Source organism: Hippocampus zosterae, chromosome 18 (genome assembly GCF_025434085.1).
Source record: "Hippocampus zosterae strain Florida chromosome 18, ASM2543408v3, whole genome shotgun sequence".
NCBI classification, from domain to species: domain Eukaryota; kingdom Metazoa; phylum Chordata; class Actinopteri; order Syngnathiformes; family Syngnathidae; genus Hippocampus; species Hippocampus zosterae.
The window spans coordinates 12,999,116-13,020,077 of record NC_067468.1 but is presented as its reverse complement, the minus strand read 5'-3'; the positions used below and the strand labels follow the sequence as shown (position 1 = coordinate 13,020,077).

The 20,962-nt window shown below is 45.6% G+C and overlaps 1 protein-coding gene across 1 annotated transcript; it reads right to left on the bottom strand.

Annotated features, from left to right (window-relative positions):
- Positions 1–3,174: 3,174 nt before the first annotated feature.
- Positions 3,175–20,164, bottom strand: sppl3 (signal peptide peptidase 3). Its single transcript, XM_052051660.1, has 11 exons — positions 19,587–20,164; positions 9,906–9,983; positions 9,665–9,756; positions 9,454–9,573; positions 9,180–9,258; positions 8,409–8,521; positions 8,029–8,135; positions 6,628–6,791; positions 6,153–6,343; positions 5,900–6,009; positions 3,175–5,556 (listed from the first exon to the last, which is right to left on the bottom strand). Exons 1-11 carry the CDS (start codon positions 19,610–19,612, stop codon positions 5,488–5,490), a joined length of 1,149 nt encoding a protein of 382 aa, XP_051907620.1. The 5' UTR covers positions 19,613–20,164; the 3' UTR covers positions 3,175–5,487.
- Between the last annotated feature and the right edge of the window lie 798 nt (positions 20,165–20,962).

The following is a 20,962-nucleotide window of genomic DNA, read 5'->3' as shown; positions in this document are numbered from 1 at the left end:
ACCTGGTCTTGACCACGACACCCCCAGTGCCACAAGATTTGAGTCAAATTCCGAGAGGGAAATCAGGACTGAATGGGTAACAGGTCCAGCGTGAGCAAAACTGAACAACATGAATGAATTTAAAATGACACATAAGATTCTTTTGTCATATTATTTAGTATTCGTTTATGTCCTTCCCAATTTATATTGCACATGTTTATCCTTTATGTGACCATCAACCCAATTGGCTAAGCCTGAATAAAGAGCTCAAAATCGACAATAGTACATTTTATCTATTAATTTAAAATCTAAATCAAGGCTAGAGCCAACACCGATATAATATTTACAACATTGTCACTCAGTGGAGCACAGACCTTCCTAACGGCACACGTTTTGACAAAGACACCCCCAGCCCCATCCAATATCAAAATTGTTAGACTATGCCGAAGAAAACGGACGATACTATTTTGATTCCGCGGGGGTACATTCTGATAGTATTGTAAAGACTTTAGCAGAGTAAAAAGAAAGAATTGTGTTGACTTGAGTGGCATAAAACAATTTATATGAAAGTTCCTGAGAGCGAAAGAGCGCAGGAAAAGTCTGCGTTTCTGAGCTTTGAGTTAAAACTCTTGACTCAGCGTCTTTGCTTTGTCATTGTTGCGGCCATTTTCTGTTCATGAAGTCATCGACAAGTCAACAATTCTCCTTCCTCCTCCTCCCAACGCTCCACCCTCTGAAGGAACCGCTAACATTTAATTTCGTTTAATGACTAACTATTCAATTAATGTCCTTTCCTTTTTTTGTCACTTTACATTGTAAAAACGTTGATGTCTGTTATAGGATGACGACATTGTTAAAGCATAAAACGTTAACCTGATTTTTTAAACAAGGTTGACTGGGATATTAATACACATGACGACAATTTGGAGATTATAATAGTTGTCGTGATACTTAAATTATTATTATTTTTATTCACTATAATAAGCCGCTCTTCCTCTCCTGCCCGAAAGTAGATATTTGTATTGTGGCTCCCTCTGCTGGAGAACCTTCACACATTCACCTTATTCATACATTACAATACCCGTATTGTAATTTTGTTTTTGCAAATTTGTTAAATGGTCGGAACCACCGCTAATGCACCACACAGTATAGCATTAAACTAATAAAATAATTGCAGGCTTTGAATGACTCGCAAATGTGCGACACAATAAGATGTACTTATCAAGCCAAACACATTCTGCCATTATATATTAACAGCGAGACAAATGTTAAAAGTGTAGATTTAAAAAAAAAAAACGGAAGGGAAAAAAAAACAGGTTTTAGGAGCCAAAACGGCATCATAACTATGATCCGGCCGAAAATGAGTTTACATCCTAGAATATTTCGCAATGGAGGACTCCATGAAACATCTGCAGGCAGGAGGCTTTTGGCCGGTCTTGTACGTATCGTGACGCGTGGTGAGGTTTATGACTGGTGTGCCATTCGCATCAAAGTCAGATTTACAAATTTAGGAGCCGAACACAACGCATAATGGCTAAAAACATTTTTTGCACGCACATTAGACAATAAAGAGCGTTATTTCTAATGATTGAGACTTTGTGGTGCTAAAAAATAAAATTTCATGTCGGCTTCCACTGAAATATTAAGTTCATACTTGATGCTCTATTATTATAACGCTCAAATATTTAAAATGCATACTGTCACCACCCAAAAATATTTAATTCTAGTTTGTAAAACCCACATTGATTGTTGAATGATCTCTTTTTTCAGGTCAATCTTAAAACGTGTCTTAACTTTTTAGTTCAAGTTTGATTGTCTTACCTTTTTCGTTGTCCCTTTTCCTGTACAGCTACTCATCTTTTTCTTTGAGCTTCAAAAGTCTCTTTGTATGACTAGAGATTATATCCAGCAATTGAAGTCTTCCTGGAAAAAACCCTATTCCAAATGTTTGTCGAGTCGTTTTAAATCCGAGGACGATCTTCCCCCATGACACTTGCAACTGGCATCTTGAGCCCAAAGTAGAGTAACTTTGTCACCTTTGGTCCAGTCAAGATCAAATCATTTTCAACCCAGAAGATGAGAATGGGTCTGGAATCTTTTTCATTCATTTTCCACTGTCGAGCTATGCAGTCCGATGAGATGTGCTTTTAGTCTTCTACGCAGGTGCCTGGGGAGATGTAAATCACCACCTTGAACCTGTGCGCTCTCGTACGCCCCCTTCAGTGTGGGCACCGGAGCTGCAGTGTGGAGGTCGAATCCTCTCTGCCTCGCCTCAAGCTTAATCCGCAGTTGTATGCAATGCGGGCGGCCCGGTAGTCCAGTGGTTAGCACGTTGGCTTCACAGTGCAGAGGGCCCGGGTTCGATTCCAGCTCCGGCCTCCCTGTGTGGAGTTTGCATGTTCTCCCCGGGCCTGCGTGGGTTTTCTCCGGGTGCTCCGGTTTCCTCCCACATTCCAAAAACATGCGTGGCAGGCTGATTGAACACTCTAAATTGTCCCGAGGTGCGAGTGTGAGTGCAAATGGTTGTTCGTTTCTGTGTTCCTGCGATTGGCTGGCAACCGATTCAGGGTGTCCCCCGCCTACTGCCCGAAGACAGCTGGGATAGGCTCCAGCACCCCCCGCGACCCTAGTGAGGATCAAGCGGCTCGGAAGATGAATGAATGAATGAATGTATGCAATGCAATCAGTAAAACTATTTAATATTCGTTGGTGTGAGACTGAAACCTCCTGAGTTACAATTAGGTAAATTTTGATCTATTTCTTTCCACAAATCTATACTACAGGTCAGCCCACAAGTGTGGGTGTTTTATTTATGGTACAAATGATTCATCAAGTTGTTGAAAATGGCTTGCTCTCCTTTAATGGTTGAAGAAACAAACACAATACCTTTTGGGGTGGGGGAGGGGGGGCTGGTCTCCTGAAAAGTGATTATCTTGCCGCCGGCACTACTGATGTGTATGAGAATTATTAAATACATTAGACTGGCTATGGAAACCGTGTTTATCACAAGTGTTGGAAAACATTTAGGAGACGTTGACAGTCATAACAGACACTTCCCATCTCTAATTTTGTCCACTCACTTTTTTTTTGGTGACTGGTCACAATCTATTGAGGCTCTGCCTACCCTGGCTACACATCCCTGCACGTCCGATTGGCTTCTCCATCCGGGATCCAACCCAATTGAAGACAACAGCATTTACAGTTAGTCATGTTTATTTACAGCACAATCCTGAATGAGGGAGACATTTTTTTTTGGTGTGTGGATAAAACGCATCCAGATTCATGTTTCATCACAACACGGTTCTTAATTTATTGAGTCACCATTTGTCTATACAGAATCCATTCAGTCGCAATGTCTAGAGAGCTGCAATCCTCTGGAGACAAAATTTAATGACTGAAAAGAAATCCATAAAAAAAAAAAGGTTGTCCACAATGATCGTCTTCAGCTATTTATATGTGTATATACACACATATATATAGGTATATATGTATACTTGTATATGTATATAAATCTATATATTTTCTTGCCATGTCCATGGAGAGGTGATGGGCTTTGTGGTTTTGACAGTTCAAGCTTGGAAAGGGTGCTCAGGTCCCAAAGATTGAGATGTTTTTTTTCCCCCCTGCACCCCAAGTCACAAACGTCTCGAGTCCAAACTCTGCTGTGTACACGGGGAGGGCGGGGCTCATAGAATAGGTCCTTGTCCAGCCTCCAAAAAAGTTCGGCAATCGCCGCCCAAAATGATTACAATGCACACTTAACATGCACGTCCCGAGTAAAAAATAAAATTAAAAAAAAAAAAATGGGGGGGGGGGGGGCACACAAAAAAAAACCTGCAACGTCCCTTGGGCTTCCTTGACTTTTGTGGTATAAATTAGACAGGCACCACAAAACAGTGGCAAGACAACAAAAGAAAATAAAAAATAAATTACAAAAAAAAACAACAACAAAGACTGGTTACAGTAAAACAAACTACTTGTTAGCTTATAGTTCTAATTTCCATTGATCAATTTCAGATTTTTTTTTTGAGTGATTTCCTCCCATCCTTCAGGCCCAACACACACACAGCTGTATCTATACATGTAACCACAGTACCTGTGCATCTCCCCACATCACAATAGTCAGGTCCTCATCACGCTCACTCACTTGTTCTTTGGCGTCACCATGTCGGTGGCCTTTTAACGTCCCTTTCGGTTGTGCACAAAATTTTTTAAAAAGAAAGCATCAGAAAAAAGGGACAAAACGGGTCTCTGGATGAACGTAACATACCTTCAAATTAATTCAACATTCATTTATTTGAAGAAACATTTATTTTTAAAAAAACACTGTTTACATTTCCACCTGTCTGGACTCGCCCTATCTTGAAAAACAACCCCCCCCCCACCCCAAAAAAGTACATATTTTACAAAAAGGTTTACACACCGGTGAGTCAGAGTAGTCCACCCGCGTCAATGCCAACCTGACTATTGTCACAGCCAGTCCAAATTAAAAGCAAATTAAAAGCAGGTCATCATTCTCCCTCGCACACGCACACGCACACACACACACACACACACGCGCATACTTGAGAACAGGAGCAGGAAACTAACAGCCGTTGACACGGTTGGATATTGTTTTCTTTGCCTTTGTGTTTCTATCGCATAAGCACACACACACACACACCAAAAGTTTTCCAGGAGTCCACTGGCCGTCAGTTTCAAGCCGCCCGCTGCTCAACATGCTCTCCAACACAAATACGAACTGAAGAGATGGCAAAAATACAAGTGTACACATATCTACAAATGGGAGCCATGCCCGCCGGGTGTGCGCCATTTCAAAATGCATCATTTTTCTGTATATGCAGAGAATAAAACCGTTTTCTAAATAAAATACAATGTCGTCTTTGCGGAATGGGGAGTGAGGAGAGCAGGTGACAAGAGAGGAGGGGATGTCTCGTTATCTGTGTGTTGCGTGTATGCCCCCCCCCTCCTCTCCTTCACCGCATGTCCCTCCCCCTCCTCCTGTCGCCACGGCGACACTCCTTGCTTGTTTGACATCGCTCTGAAATAATAATGTCAAGAGTAATGACCACGACAATGCTAAAAAATATATATATATATAGACCCCTGCCCCCCACATGTCTCATTATCGCAAGTCCACTAAGGGAGGAGGGACAGGAGGGAGCTCATGTGATCTGTGTGACAAATCAATGCGGAGGAAAGACGAGAGGAAGGGGAAGTGAAACATGAGCAGGGTGTGCTATCATGAAGAGGAGGAAGATGACGTGTGTTGGGGGCATTTGTGATCCACACACGCGCGCACACACACACACACCCCCTTGTGTCCTTCTCATGGGTTCTTTGCAGATGGGTGGAAAGCATGAACAAGTTGTGACGACATGGCCTCACTGTGAGGGTGAACCCCCCACCCACCCATCCATCCATCCATCCATTCATCCCCCGCTCTTCCATGGGAGTGGGGGTCCGTGATCCTCCCCTCAGTTGCTGGTCGCTAATTGCCTGGGTGCATCATACCTCCAGGAAGCGGGAGCTGGGCTTGGTGTGGAAGGGCTCGGACCACATGCGCCGCAAATCCCCCTGAAACACATGCAGACACACACACCAAGCGCTTACACATTGGGCCAGTGCCGATGACGCGTCCTTCCATTCATGATTTTGGTCTATTGATGCGCATGGTGTTTTTTTTTTGACCATGCGAGAATTCCACCGAACAGAGACAATGTCTTCTATAACATTCGGACAGAATTATTTTATTTGGATTATTTCCGACGGCAAAACATGTTTCAAACAAATCGGCGATCTCACTAGCACCAGAACGAATTATGTTCCACTGCAGACATTCAAATCAAGCCATGAATTCTGCCGCATGGACACGCATCTCAAACCCATCAAGTAACGCGCCCGCTGACTGTGGACGTACCTTCAGGTAGGCCATGGTGAGCAGAGGCAGCAGGGTGAAGGGCACCAGGTAGAGCAGAGCAGGCTGAGCAGCACGATGGATCCTGGATGCCACGGTGGCCGTCAAAAGACCTGATCTCACACACACACCAAAAAAAAAATTACCAATCAAGCCAGACGTGTCAAACGAAATGAGACTTCCTTTCATTTTTGTTTGTGCATTTTCCCTTTGAAATAACATCCCGTTTTGGAATAAAAATCGCTCGTTCCCTCACCCACAAAATATCCGATGAGAGTGCAGTGGAAATAGGAGACCCGCTGCATGCGTCCCGACATGTTCCCGGGCCCCGCGGCCTCCCCGCTCGCTTGCTTCTTGTAGTTGTCGTAGCGCAGGACAAAGCACAGGAGCAGCCCGGGCATCACGATGTCTCCAATTCCCAGCATTGAGAAGTGACTTCCCGTGGAGCTGCGATAGAGGAGGGACAACAACGGGCATGTTTGGAATGTTAAAATTCCTCAATATCTTGTCGTCGTGCGCAAATAAAGGACAGAGCGACCAATTTGGCGAAGTAATGTTCTTTAACAGCCCACTGAGGCCGTAACGCTCATTCCAGCGGAAAATTAAAAGTCGTGCGGAGAGAAAAGCCGAGAAAAATAAATTCAATACAGGGGGGGGGAGGGGTGGAATAAATAAATAAAAATACAAAGCAGCAATAAAGAGAAACTGGAGGCACCCAGCGTCATTCCTACCTGGGAAAGACCAGTTTTCCGGGTAAGGAGAGGCGGGGGACGTCACGGGCCATCCCTGGCCCCAAGTGCAGCTTCCTGGACAGGACGTCAATGGGGTTTTCAGCAGGTTGGGTGGCAACTTTGACCATCACGTTGCTGTTGAAGATGTAGGCCGAGAAGAAGACCTAAAGGCAAACCCAAGGAGGCATCGGCACGTTATGCTCCTCTGCTTACGGTTGCTAGGCGCCCGTCGAGGCTGAAAATGAGACGCGCTGCTGCAGCGGTGGAGATTGATCATTGGCTTTTATTGGTGCTTAATGCACCCGTTTCTCCAAATGCACTTTAATGTGAATGTGACTGTGAAAACCAAGCGTCTTCCCTGACGGCTGTGACATTTACGAAGCGACGGGAATGAAACATATTAGTTAGGAACGACACGGCCCGACGGCGAGCCAATAAGTATCTGCGCCAACAAAACTTGTCTGCGTTGAAATGAACGGTCTCTCATTTATGCATCTAAATTGACAGAAATTCTCTTTGTGGGAAATTTGGAACCGTTTCTTCAAACACAAAGATATGAATGGCCACAGGGCGGCCATTTTTTTTCTCCCCCCATTCTATCCCAATGCAGACGTGAATCAAATATTCATACGAAAAAGCACTTCTTGGCCACAAGTAAACTTCGTTTGCCTTGTGACGACATATCCTTAACCCCCGCACGACCTATTTCACTGCGTGCCGTTTGCCGACTGAAAAACATCAATATTTGTCAACACAAAACATCCATCCATCCATTCATTTTCTGGACCGCTTAATCCTCACTAGGGTCGCGGGGGGAGCTGGAGCCTATCCCAGCCGTCTTCGGGCAGTAGGCGGGGGACACCCTGAATCGGTTGCCAGCCAATCGCAGGGCACACAGAGACGCACAACCATCCACGCTCACACTCACACCTAGGGACAATTTAGAGCGTCCAATCAGCCTGCCACGCATGTTTTTGGAATGTGGGAGGAAACCGGAGCACCCGGAGAAAACCCACACAAAACAGTCCACCGAAAATCAGTCGGTAGCATAATGTCGGGTGCCGCATTACGATTTTGATCCTTGCGCCGTTCGTCACCTTGTGATGCCACGTTGTAAATTTCAACGTGTGTATATTAAAGCGTCAGAAGGGAGACCTCTTTTTTCAGTGACTGTCGCTTATTGTTCCATAACCCGGCGTTTCTTTTGACTGACGGCGGCAATAATGTCACTTGAGGTTCATAAATCACGCCGACGTCCGGATGTTTTTTGGGAGACAGTGAGCTGATGACAATGAGCTTGTCCTCGTGTATCTTTTGCTCACGGCACCGCGCGTGTGTGTGTGTGTGAGAGAGAGAGCGAGCGCGTCGAGTGTGTGTCAGCAGCTATGGCGATGTCCTTACCCAGAACACGTCATAGATGAGCAGCCCTGACAGCAGCAGGCACGACACCTTCAGACTGGGCAGCCGCACAAAGGCTATCATGGCCACGCACAAACCCATGGCCAATGCTGCAAAGAGGGGAACCCCCCCCCCCCACACACAAAAATACATTAACGAACGATGGCAAGTTCGGTGAAAAAGAACAACTCGTAACGACACTTAAGACCGAATTAAAACATTCTCTCTTGCACTTAGCGTAGGCAATGATGGAGCTGAACAACAAAGTGCGTTACTCAAACGCAACCCATAAAAGTTTTTGATCGCGATGAGCATGGTTGGCGTCGTGCAGAACGGGGGGGGGGGTATGTCAACTCGGCTGCGTGGTTGACAGGGTGACGCACCGTCCATGAGGAGCCAGTGTCCGGTCAGCACCCAGATGAGCACCAACATGACGGAGAGGGAGAAGGACAGCAGCTCGGCCAGAGTGAAGCGGCCGCAGCAGCCGAATGAAATCCTGCAAGTTAAATGCGGGAGGAAAAGGTGGAGAGGCGACATCATTGACATGCACCACAACGCGCTATTGTGAGAGGAGTCGAAATAAACATTTCAACAAGTGGGAGGAGCCAGGTTAGAAAGGACCATGTCAGACAAGCTTGGACTGTGTGTGTGTGTGTGTGTGTGTGAAAGGAATCAGATTGGTTGCAGAGTGGGTGGTGGCCGCCCCTCCTTGTGGTTCACCATTGCAATGGTCCAGACACCAGCATGCTAAACTTAAACTTTAGAAGGCGGCGTGGCCAGTATATCTATTTTTTTTCTCGTTTTCTAAAAATTAAGTAGAGTCATTTGCGAAGGGTCACGGGTGAATGTTTACATGTTACGCACTATAAAAATATGAAGGCAAATGTGCGCAAGGTTCGCCGCGTCGCCAATGACGAGCAGAAACGGGGGTGGGGGGGCAGTGGCCCGGTTCGTATTTGCCATATTCGCGGGATTGTGATTGGCTGGCAACCAAATAAATAACGGCCACTATATGAGCAAGTGCAGAGCGTCGACGTGCGGTTCATAAACCTTTTGTTGTTTTTCCTTTCGGACTGGAACGCAGGCGATTGCATGTCGAGCAATGAAGCATGAAGTGATGAAATGGGAAAACAAAGAATAAAATAAAATCTTACTTGTTCTGTGGGGAGCAGGGCCTTGTCAGATACTGGCACATTGGCAACAAGAGGAAAGCAAAAGCAATTGTAGCGAGCACTGGGGATGAGAAAGACAGCAACGAGAGTCAGCTCATTCTCATCCTTTTTTTTTTTTTTTTTAGTGTCCGCTTCACGGATCAGCTAATGATCTTTGAACTTCCATCGGAGGAGCACCCAAAAAAAAAAAAGACTAGTGTGTGCGCAAGCCAAAAAGCACTCATTTGCTGCGCTCTTTGCGCGATCTGGCGCTCACCTGCCGTGCAGATGGTGAAGACCACCTGGACCGAGTCAAAGAAGAAGAACATGACGAGCAGAGACACGGAGGCGCCGATGGGTAGGAACAGCGCCTGCGTTGAGTCTATGGTCTGAATACCTTACAAGAAGACAAGATCCCAAATATCAGCGCCGTTTTTGGAATTGAGGCCGCGCAAAACGAGGTGACGCCGCAAAGGATTTGGACTCACTGTTGTTTGTGTTGCTGTTGTTGAAGGAGCCCGTCGTGGTGGGGTTGCCATCTTTGTCCTTCTCTTGGTTCTCGCAGTCCATGTTTAATGACCTGCGGCGGAGAGGAGGAGTGCTGTGAGGAAGCCTCACTTTGACAGCGTCCTCCCGTATCCGGCACTCGGTTTAATTCGCGGTCTGAAGTGTAATTGACTCGCGCACAACTGAGTGCACATGCTCGACACGTGACCAAGTGCCACTTACCTGAAGCTGCCATAGACGATGAGAAGGATGGAAATGAGGAAGGTGGACACCTGGCTGGAGTCAACTAAAGAATACGCCCTAAAGAGAAGAACATAGATTTAAAATTTTTTAAAAAAGAAGAACATGATGAACCCGATTTATTATTCCTTTTTGGATTAAGATGTCAATAAATAAGACGCGAGAGTAAAACTACAGTGAGGAACGTACCCAAGTTGTGACAACAACAAACATTTTCTGGAACAATACCGTCATCATAATATTGCCGAGCCTAGAACAAATTAACTTCTCTCCAGCATGTAGCACCAATGAACAAATTGCGCCACACCTTAGCGGTTCAACCGTAATATAGAAATTAGAAAAAAAAAAATCAGGTTGCACCCAGCAACTGGAATGTCCAAAAACATGGTGGCAAGTACAGCATATAAATGTGAATTGTTGAAAGACGTCGGGCGAGCTCAATTGGAATGGTGAGCCCTTACCACAGTAACTCTGAATGTTCAATTGAACACATTATTGCAAATATTCCATAAAAGTGACAGGACACATTAAGTGCACTGTGCATCACATCAAACTATTTATTTAAAAAAACAAAAACAAAAAAAGTGCTGCTGTTCAACAGCGGGGATAAATATTTTCCTCCCCCGGGAGACTGCTGGACCTTATTATTAAAAGCGAGCAATAAGTGGTTGTAAAATAAAAGAAGAATAGCAGGACTCATGAATTGATTTTTAAAAAATCAATTAAATCCAACTACATACAATTCTGCGCTCAAAATATGGAGTAGGCGTTGCTGACACGCGCACCGCAGCAGTCGCATCTTTTAAGACAGATATTGTGGACAGATAGCAACAGCCTTTAAAATTCCAAACTGAATGTTTTTTTAGGAAAAAAAAGTTGCACGGGCGGTAGACAAACACCTGACACGCCTTGTAAATCGGCGAGCCGATGTCATTCTTCTGAAAATGTTGCACGTCAATCTCAATTTTAACAACTGCGGACGCCTTTCGAGGAGGGTAGGGCGGGCGGCGCGGTTAAGTGGCGTGTTGGCGCAAAAAAAACAAAAACGTAGGAGTGTCCCTTTCTGGCGGTTGACTCCCTCGTTCTGGCACGGCGTACGAGAGAGCGAGCACAACAAATGATCGCAATCAACCAACGGGGCTCGTCAGGAAATCAAACGCTTCGACTGGCAGCGAACCAAAACGTCAAGAAAAGTTTGAACAAGATCCCAAAGGGTTGCGCTTGGGAGTTGAACGCAGAGAGACGAGCAGTCACAAGTTGATTCTTCCTCCAACCCCGAAATGGATTTACAATCGACGTACACAAAACGTGTGGCTCACTTGGCAGCGCTGACGTCGCACCGTCAACACTTGTCCGCTTCCGTCATAGGTAAAAACGTTGACGGCGGGAAGATGAAATGCAAGATCGCGGTTGGAATCGCGAATGCGGACAATTCAATCACATGCCCGGCATCCAAATTAGGCTTCTCAGTCGGCGCCGTGCCGTCGTACGGCTCTCGGCATCTTGGGAATGCTACAATATCCCCGGCGTGACGCATCAACAAGTGATCTGGGCCACTCGCTATTCATTTCATTCTTTGGCATCTTGGCTCGGCGACAGCAGCGAGCGGCGTTCGCATCGAACATTGTGTGGGAATTGCAGCTCGTAACGCAGATATTCCACCGGCGGCATCCAATGAAAACACAAAAGCGCAATGTTTCACTCGCAGAGCGCCGCCTTTATGCTCATGCAAAGGACTTTCCTTTCAGATGAGCGCCCGGGGAGCGCCGATGCGCAAAGAGGACTTAAATCTCGATTCAAGTTTTGAATGTTTTGACGCGGCCTGGACGTGACCCGACCCGCAACCTTCTAACGCGGGCCCTGGCGCGAGGGAAAGAGAGACAAGGCGGCCATTGTGGCTGGCTGCGTTCTGACCGAGATGCTGACTTGTCAGTCACTTGTCAAACTCGCCCTTCTCGGCTGAGGAATGCGCTCGTGTACGTAAACGCTCGATGTCGTCTATAACATGACGATCACGCTTCACATCCACTTTCCTCTGGCAACCGGCGGCCATTTTATTTGCTTCCGAGGCCTCAGAGGGCCATAACGGTCGACATCTTTGAAAATACAAAAACTCAACAAATGGTTCTGCTATTTTATTTGTTTTATTTTTTTTCCCCAAAATTGCTGCAAGGTTTTATTGTTTTTTGCAATTGAATGGTGGTTCGGACAAAAATGCTCATTTCGCACCTCTCCTCTGCAATAATTGCTGGATATAAACCCTGCTCAGTGAACATTTTGAGATACTTGCTCGGTGATAATGTTGCACAAAAGTTAATGCAAAAACCCAGCGGCAAAAGAAACGAACTGTACGCGATTGCGAAGCAGCTTGCACATGTTTGCGTTCCGTTCCGCTGATCGTCGATTTGCAAAGTAAACGTGCACACTAATAAGTCACGTCTACAATGTATCAAAAAGTTTGAGAAATAAGAGAGCTCATTAAATGTGGAGATCTTTTCCAGGGCTTTAAAAAAACTACAACAACAACAAAAAAACCTGCTGTTAAGGCCACTGTGGTGTGGAATATGCACCAAGAATAAAAGATGATCAAGGCAATTTTCATTTGCATGTGCATTTCCCAAAAGTGAATGTGACTTGGTTGGATTTCAAGAAAGAAAGAAGCTTCCAAGGAATAGGCAGAAAAAGTACAATATATATTTATATGAAGCGCATATAAAGACATCTTGCACCTTGTAGCTTTGCGTGCGCTTAAATGACAAATTCCTGACTAAACTTGAGATCATTCTCGATGCATCGCAAGCAATCTCATTCAAATATGACACTGGTCGAGGTGCCATCTGAAAAAGGCGAAAAAAAATAAAATAAAATAAAATGGAGACTTAGAGAGAGCATCTCAGAAAGACCGACCTTCTTCTTCACAGATTGGAATGACGTCACCAAATAGCCGTAAATAGGCTAAATAGTCGCCGAGTTTCATCCGTCGCGGAGCTAATTCATATTCCGGCACCAAAGTGGTTCGTCTGAATTCTGCGCACAGATGCCCGCGGAACATGGGCGAGATAGATGAATGGAACATTTAAAAACAAAATACAATCCCGGACTGTTGGGGGCTGGACGCAAGCCCAAAGGAGCCATAAACCCTCCTTGTCCAACGACAGCCCCCCCCCCTCCACACCCCTCCTCCAAATAACAATCCCAAATTTGACTTTCAACCAGCCAACATGCGTGACTTGACCACAAAAGGGTCAGCGGGCAGTAAAGGAGTCTTCTGTGGGCGTCCAGAAAAATTGTACTTGGCATGCGGATGGCCCTGCGCTGTATTTAAACACTCTTTCACAGTAGCTACAGGGTGGAGTTGCCTTGAGACCTCCAATTGGGGATTAACAATCATCTCCCTCCAACATCTAATCCAATTATGGATGTAATGGTCTAAATCCTCCAGGAACGGGAATGTAATTTGTTATCAACGGCGACCTTTTTTTTTAAATTCCATTAAACATTCGCCTCCTCTTCCGTGCAGTTTGGATGTGTGGTGTGTTTGCATCCTCGTGTGTCATTTTGAAGGGGCTGGGGGGGCCTTCGGTCTTGACATGCAATGTTTTGAGGCTTCAAACGACACGTAATGAGCTCATTTGATGGTTTTGCATTTATCGCGGGCGTGTTGGAGCCTATACCAGCTGTCTTCGGGCTGTAGGCGCGGTACAGCTGTTCTGTAGCCAGAACAGTTGCAGTAGCAGGGTCATTTAATGGGAAAGTATACAAGTTGAACTTTTGTATCTGTAATTTTTTTGTCCATCCATCCATTTTCTGATCCTCACAGGGGGTGCGGGGCGTGCTGGAGCCAATCCCAGTTGTTTTTCCCCCCCCCCCCCCCACACCATACATAGTTTGTTCCATTAAAGAGAATACTGAATATTGTTTAGAGATATGAAAACCGATTGGTTCACATTGATGTTTCACTTACGCTGATCCTTTCACCCGCCCCACCCACCAATTAATCTATCTATATATAGCGCGTCGTCCCGCACGCGGTCTGTCCTTCCGTCTGTCCCTTTTCAAAACGTACCTACTTCACCGCGCCGCTGCGCGCCGCCACTGCCCCGCTCAGGCAGTGGCTCACTACGCTCGCGCGGGCATCTTAGCGAAAAAATGTTGTCTACCCACAAGCATTGCAATGAAATTGTTAGTTATTTAGTAGAGCTAAACAGCTCTTTATTTTCGCGATAAGCAATGAAGATGAACAAAAAGTTGAACCAAGCAACAACACTTTTGTGGGCCGAAGACCCACCTTACCAGCCTTCCGCAGGAACTAGCTGATGAGCCACCCGGAGGGCGGCGAACCAGCTAGTATGATATAATGTCAACATTCCACCGTCGTAAATAGAAGTCAAACATATGGGCAGTCAGTGAGTGGCTATTTTTGAGTTCTGCTGGGCCGTTTGCGCTCATGCAGACGTGATATTTTCACCAGTGGAGAATATTAGCGCGATCGGACGTGTGCCGATTGTATTACGGCAACGCCATGTCAATGTAATGCCAGCCGAGGGCCATACAGGGGGGGGGGGATGCCAACTGTACAAAACGGAACAAGGGAATGGAATCGATTCTTCTGTGTGTGTATGTGTGTGTGTGTGTGTGTTACTCGCCAACGGACAAATTATTGGCCGTTAGAAAACTGCAGTTGTTTGTTTACATTCAAACTCAGCTTGCAGAAAACTGAAGAAAAAAAAAACCTTTTGCGTCCCCTCGCGAAGTCTAACGTTTACACACAAAGATTGACAGATAACGCTTTTTTTTAAACGCGCGTTTATGTACTTACGAGTGAATGAAAGCAACAAAGTTCAATTGAATTTTGCTTAATGTGACTTATAATACAATAACATAAAATCAGTTTTCGTTCAGCACGGTTTCCAAAGAAGCAAAAGACATCTGAAGCGTACCACCGTCTCCCAAACAATCGCACGTTAGCGATCACAGTAGCCAAACTGACCTGGAAGCAATTCAGTGAAAATGAATAATTTCCTGCCGCACATGATGAGCTCACACGGTGAAGTGGTTGGGAATCATTGACGAAGATGGTCCAGACAGTCAAGTCAGATCAATCAACTTTGTTTATCGAGGCAAAGCCTCTGATGCGTTTTTATGGGTTCTTAATCTTTTGCCAAGATGCGACAGTGTGACTCCTCACTTCCAATTAACTCTCTACTTATGTAAGCGTTTTGGTTAATATCCCGTTCGACTTGATTGAACGCAAACAGTACTGCGAAACTTACTGACTAGCAACTGCATTCCGAGTTATTACGAATTGGCAATGTCCCAAAGCCTTTCGTAGGTGGACCGGGAATGTTTCACGTCAACTTTCCGAGCGTCCATGAGACATTAGCCACGGATACAATTTCGGCGTACTCCAGATTGTAGCACATTGGAGTTGTTTGAAGCCGGATTTGCGCTTTTATGAGATTTCCCAACTAAATGTAACTCATCTTTGGCCCATGCTTGACCTCACCGCACACAAACGAGAACAGCACCTCCTCGGAGAAGGTCAGACATACATGCCTCACGAAATTCCAACATTCGCCTCGATAGACGTGCGAAACGGTAGCACGACAAGACCAGATCGCATCGGTGATAAATGAGGTGGTGGTGGTGATGATTGATAACATGGAGACACTGCTTAGCCAGAGACACCAGAACACGAGAACAACATTTGCGCCCTTCACATTGAAAAACTGTAATTTTGAAAACACAGGCTTCGGCCTCGTCTCGCAGGCTGCAATTACAAGAGTAGAACTCGTGTAGTTAAAGAGAGACGGAGAGAAAAAAAAAGTCACATTAAAACAAATATGTATATACATGCAGAAAGAGTGGTATCGCTTTAAATTTGAAATACTTATTTTAGTTCCTTTCTGCGTGATTTTCCGTGGTGGCATTTAGCACTTCAAAATGTCCGCGGCAAATTAGCCATGCTACGCTGCCAGAAAGATCGCCTCGATATTATCACCGACAAAGAATGGCTGCTACTATTAGACGTCTGTGTGTTCACAAAAGCAATTGGACCCATGCATGGTGCTGCGAAATGTGTCAGTGTGACGTAAACGCATGTGAAAGGTCAAGACAATGACACGACGAGACGCAACTATTCTATTCATAGAGCGTCTTCAACAGCAAGTCACATCGGCAGCTTCCCGCGCGAGGTTAAAGACAGAAAATAAGTACGGTGCAGACGTGACTAAAATTTGGGAGGGTGTTCTAATGAACATAAATAAATAAATTGTGCCACTTTGCCGTTTCCGGCGGCACTTGTTGTAGTCAATTAATTTCAATGAGTTCAATTATGTATAATTTGTGTTTAACGCATCCATTCAATTGTTAATTTTGCTGAATGAATGGCACGATGATAGCTTCATTCAAGAAAATTAATTGCATTCAATCCATCTGATCACGTGAAGTTCATTCTAATTCGGGTTTATGTTCCACTGGTATGAAAAGTCTGCAATTGACCACGTGACAACACATTGCAGTACTGCAAAATGGCAACTCAGCGAAGAGAAAATGTTTTTGTTTTATCAATGGCTGCATGGAAAAATGTAACACACTTATCAAAGTATTGACTAGAGAGGATCTTTTTAAGGTCAAACAGTACTTTGCAGGACACTTTCCACGAGGGGGGGGGAAACAAAAAAACGTTTGGCATCTGTGCAGGAATTCTAAGTACCGGTAGTATTCTTCACTGTCAGGCAAGTGAATAAGCACCATTATTAATATAATCAATCACATCTGTGAAGAAAAATAGTGCTGAATTGATAGAACGAATAACTACACTTAACCAATTTAGCACATGTAGCGTATTCTTACTGTACGTCTTGCTCATATCAAAATAGTATTCAAAAAGTGAATGGACAAAGGGCAAAAGCGCATAAAACACAACAGAGCTCCCAACGTTGGCATCACACATCCCACCAAAAGCAAGCAAGACTACTTTGGCGGGCTCGAGAACGCGTCTCTCAAAAGAAGGGGCGCTCCGGGAAGCGGCAACGTGACAGCGGCTATAGGTGGGCAAGCCTGGGTTGCCCTGGCGAGGGTGCCCGGCCTGTCGCTCGGGCCACCCGCCGCCGCTGCTCCCTACTCACCAGCCAGCCCAGCCCTGAGCCAACCTGGTTGATAAGATAAGATAAGATAAGATATCCTTTATTCGTCCCACACTGGGGAAATTTACAGCCTCCAGCAGCAAGAATGTATGTAGAAAGATCCTGCCTGGATCAAAATACAATACAATACAATACTATACATGCTGATTTATATAGCACTTTCACAACAGCGGCAGCTGTAACAAAGCGTTTAACAAAACAGTTAACATAAAGTAAAATAATAAACACAACACATAACATAGAACCTCGGACAGTCGTGCAGTCCTAACCACTTTTCCGTCACACGCTTTGTTGTTTGAAGCAGTTTGAGATGAAAGAGGAGAGAATCAAAGCGTCCTTTAACCAGTGGATCAGAGACGTCATGCTCAAAATGCGCACACGTCGGCTACAAGCCAAGTTTCAAAGTCAACAAGAAGCTGTAGCATCCATTGACGAAAAAAGAGATTGGTTCACTTCTCCTGTCCCATGGAAATCCATTTCAATTCCAAGCGGCGACTCTCGGTTCCAAATACGCATCGGCGCTCTGCGCCAACGCTCCTCTCTCCACATCCTCAACTATCAGCAGCCATCCATCCAGCCGCACCAACGCCGACTGTCCAACAGCGCCGACACGGCCACTGAACAAAACGGGGTTGTGAAAAATGCTGCCCATTACAGGCGCAAAAAACACAACCAACCTAGGTCTGTCCAGCACCGACAGTCAATTACACCGACATTCCTCCCAATCAAAATCTGTGCTGCCGAGAATGTGCAACCACCAAGCACAGATACTTCTCCTTTGACGAATGTCATGGCCAAAAAGCGCTGAAAACAGTCCATATCAGGTCCACACGATGAAACAACAAACAACATGTGACAAAACAAAAGACAAAAACACGAAAAAAATAACTAAAAAGCAAGGCTCTTGAAGAGCACTTGCCGAAGGCTGCCTACTCGGGCGCCATCTTGGGGAAAAAAAAATGAAAATATCGATTTGGGTGGAAGACTCCAGAAAGAAAGAGCGCAAGAGTCACGATGAACAAGAACCGAGACTGCTGCACTTTGCTCTGTGAGTAAATGTCACCAAAGGCAAAGATGGTTGGTGTGCCACATCAGAGTGCTGGAGGTGTAAGAGTGGGACTGATGTGTGATGCTGAGGCTCAAATGATACGCCACAGATGAAACGAGACACAAATGCTGCGATTTATATTGACAACTGCAGAGTTTTAACAGAAATGACAAAATCTAGCCTATTGTGAATAACGTACTGTGTTTCACGCAGTGTTGTAATAATCCTTCAAGGCGACGTCACAGAATTGGAGTAAGACATCCTCGGACATTCTGTGCCGAGGCATCCTAGGAAGAAATCTTTTTTGCCACTTTTGCAAAGGAAGTGCTTCGAGACGCAATGGAGACATTTACATAACAAACACACTAAAATCCTGAATCTCAAGACAAACCAGACCAAAGCTCTGAAAAGACCAAACACAGCAGAGGTCTTGATTCTTAGATTGCTTCCGAGGGCAAACGAAACAAGACTTGTTTTGAGTGGGGGTGTTCATAAAAATGTTGCATGCTTCACTGCACATTGCCTTGAACTGTGTTTATTTCGATTTAGTCTTCACAGTGTTCTATGACAACAGAAGTCGTATTAAGATACCAAGGCCAGGGGAAAAAAGCACCCATCTGCTGCTCTTTGTTGATCCGAGGGACAGCTAAACCTTTGATGCAAAATAAGGTTTCAACGAGCTAATTGTGCTCGTTTTCACACCTTCAAAGTTGCTGAGATAGTAGAACGCTCATCTTCTGAGGCCTCAGCAAAGTGGAAATGATTTTCATTCGAGGGGTTTGGAATTATCGCGTCACCTGAATCGAGTGTCAACATTCAAGGTAGCTTCAGGTGCTCGCATCTTTCTCCACCTGTTCAAACTGCGATGTGCTGCAACCTATCGAGTGCCACGCCGCGCGAAAAGGGGTGTCATGTTGGGACACGATTGCCACCACACTGCAAATAGCTTGAAGCCCCCCACAAGGGGAGCCATCGTTATTATGTGCGTCTCGTCGATGAACGCTGGCCCTCTCTCTCATCAGCTAACGCTAATTTGTTTGCTCACTAATCAGCTTAACGCTCCCGTGCAATGTGGCGTTCCCCCCGAGGTTATATATCCAACTCACGCGAATTCTGGATATAATAGATACAATAAAGCACAAGTGTCCAGTCAGGTAGCTGGTCGGCTAGCTCGTTAGCATTCGTTCACAAAAACACCATTGGAATTGACCTCAGCTGAATGGCGGTAGCACGGCAGCATCATTAGCCGCGGCCGGCTAACCACACATTTTTAGCTGCTCTCAGAAATATTAAAACGACTGACATGTTTTTGTCCAAGTTTAGATATGCAAAGGATGGTTAGCTACGATGGGAGACGTACACGTTTAGGTCCAAATGCGTCCCCTCGTCAATGGCACTTGCCAAAAGCAACGCAGGGGGCTAGGTGGCTAATACTTAGCGGGTAGCGCGGTGCCCGTGCGCACTCACCAAGATGAGTAGCCTTGCTCCGCCATATCGCCGACAACAGTGGGGCTACGCTACTGTGGCTCACGGGGATTGGGGTCCCGGCGACGACCGGTTGGGACCTCGATCAGGAGGAGTGTGCGGCTATTGGGGAGTAAGCTCTTTCGGCGTTTCCCTCGTTGTCCGTCGCCTTAGCGGCTACTTGTCGGTGTCAACATGGTGCTGCATCCCGACGGCAGCTAGCCGAGCCACTAGCCGAATGTGGTGCACTTGAAGCGGCTCTGGTGATGGGGGTTGCTGTGGTTAGATGAAAGAGACAAATCCACCCCCCAAAACAGCCACACAGATCGTTGCTTATGCTCTTCGTCTTTTTTTCTATTCTTTGCTGCCGTCCGTCACCCACCCCAGCCAAGAAGGCTCGGTCTCCAGCGACGTTACACCCACTGTAAATCCATATTCAGCGCGACGTTGCCTGGATAAATGCTGCTGTTTCTCGAGTCCGCAGCCCTCGCTGTTATGGAAGACGTTGAGGCTTTGTTGTCTATACTAGAGTGGCGGGGGCGCGCACACTCGCCCTGCTGCGCGTGCACGCGGAGAGAGCTTTGCAAGTAGGACGAGCACTGGACCGCTTTTGTGCACCCGAAAGCCTCGTTTGTACTTGTAGCACCGCGCATGTTTGAACGCATTCAAAGCAACGCATTTAGATAATTTAAACAGCCATTTGGACTGTGACAAAATATGTAAAACATGCCATTATCGTGGAAAGAGACGAGCTACCCAACAAATATATCTTTTTTTAATTATAAATTCTTACACAAAAAATATGCAGAGTGGCTCTGACTCCGTTTTTCATTTCGTTATTTCATATTGTACTGTATACCTTGTGTGTGTGTGTGTGTGTGTGTGTGTGTGTGTGGGTAGATGGGTGGGCGGGGCCATAATTAAATCACCCAATAGACTTACTTTGAACTATTCAATATTTATTTACTTTGTGCCAGCTGCAGTTGTTTTTGTTGAATTGGGATATCGCCCCTCCCCATCCTCTGGATGTGGTCTTCAGCTCTATGAAGGCTTCTCAGTGAGGTTTGTGTCTGAGATCCTTTGTAACTTTGCCGGCATTAGTCATTCCGTGCTGTTCGGCACCGACTCTGGTGGTCAGCAGTGATGTCATAGAACAAGAGTTAGGTAGCTAACTACAGTACTGTGAGTCCCGAATGACCGCCAGTGTGCCATGTCACTCCAAATCCTTGTGTCCGTTGTGAGAAGGTTCTGAGGGAGAGTCTTTGAACTGAACTGGAGAAAGCGGACTGTATGCTGTCACTCAATAACCCCGGCAATGGCAAACGCTCCGAATTGATGGAAAAAAACGCTGGCTGTGCACCCACCTCCCCTTCTCCAAA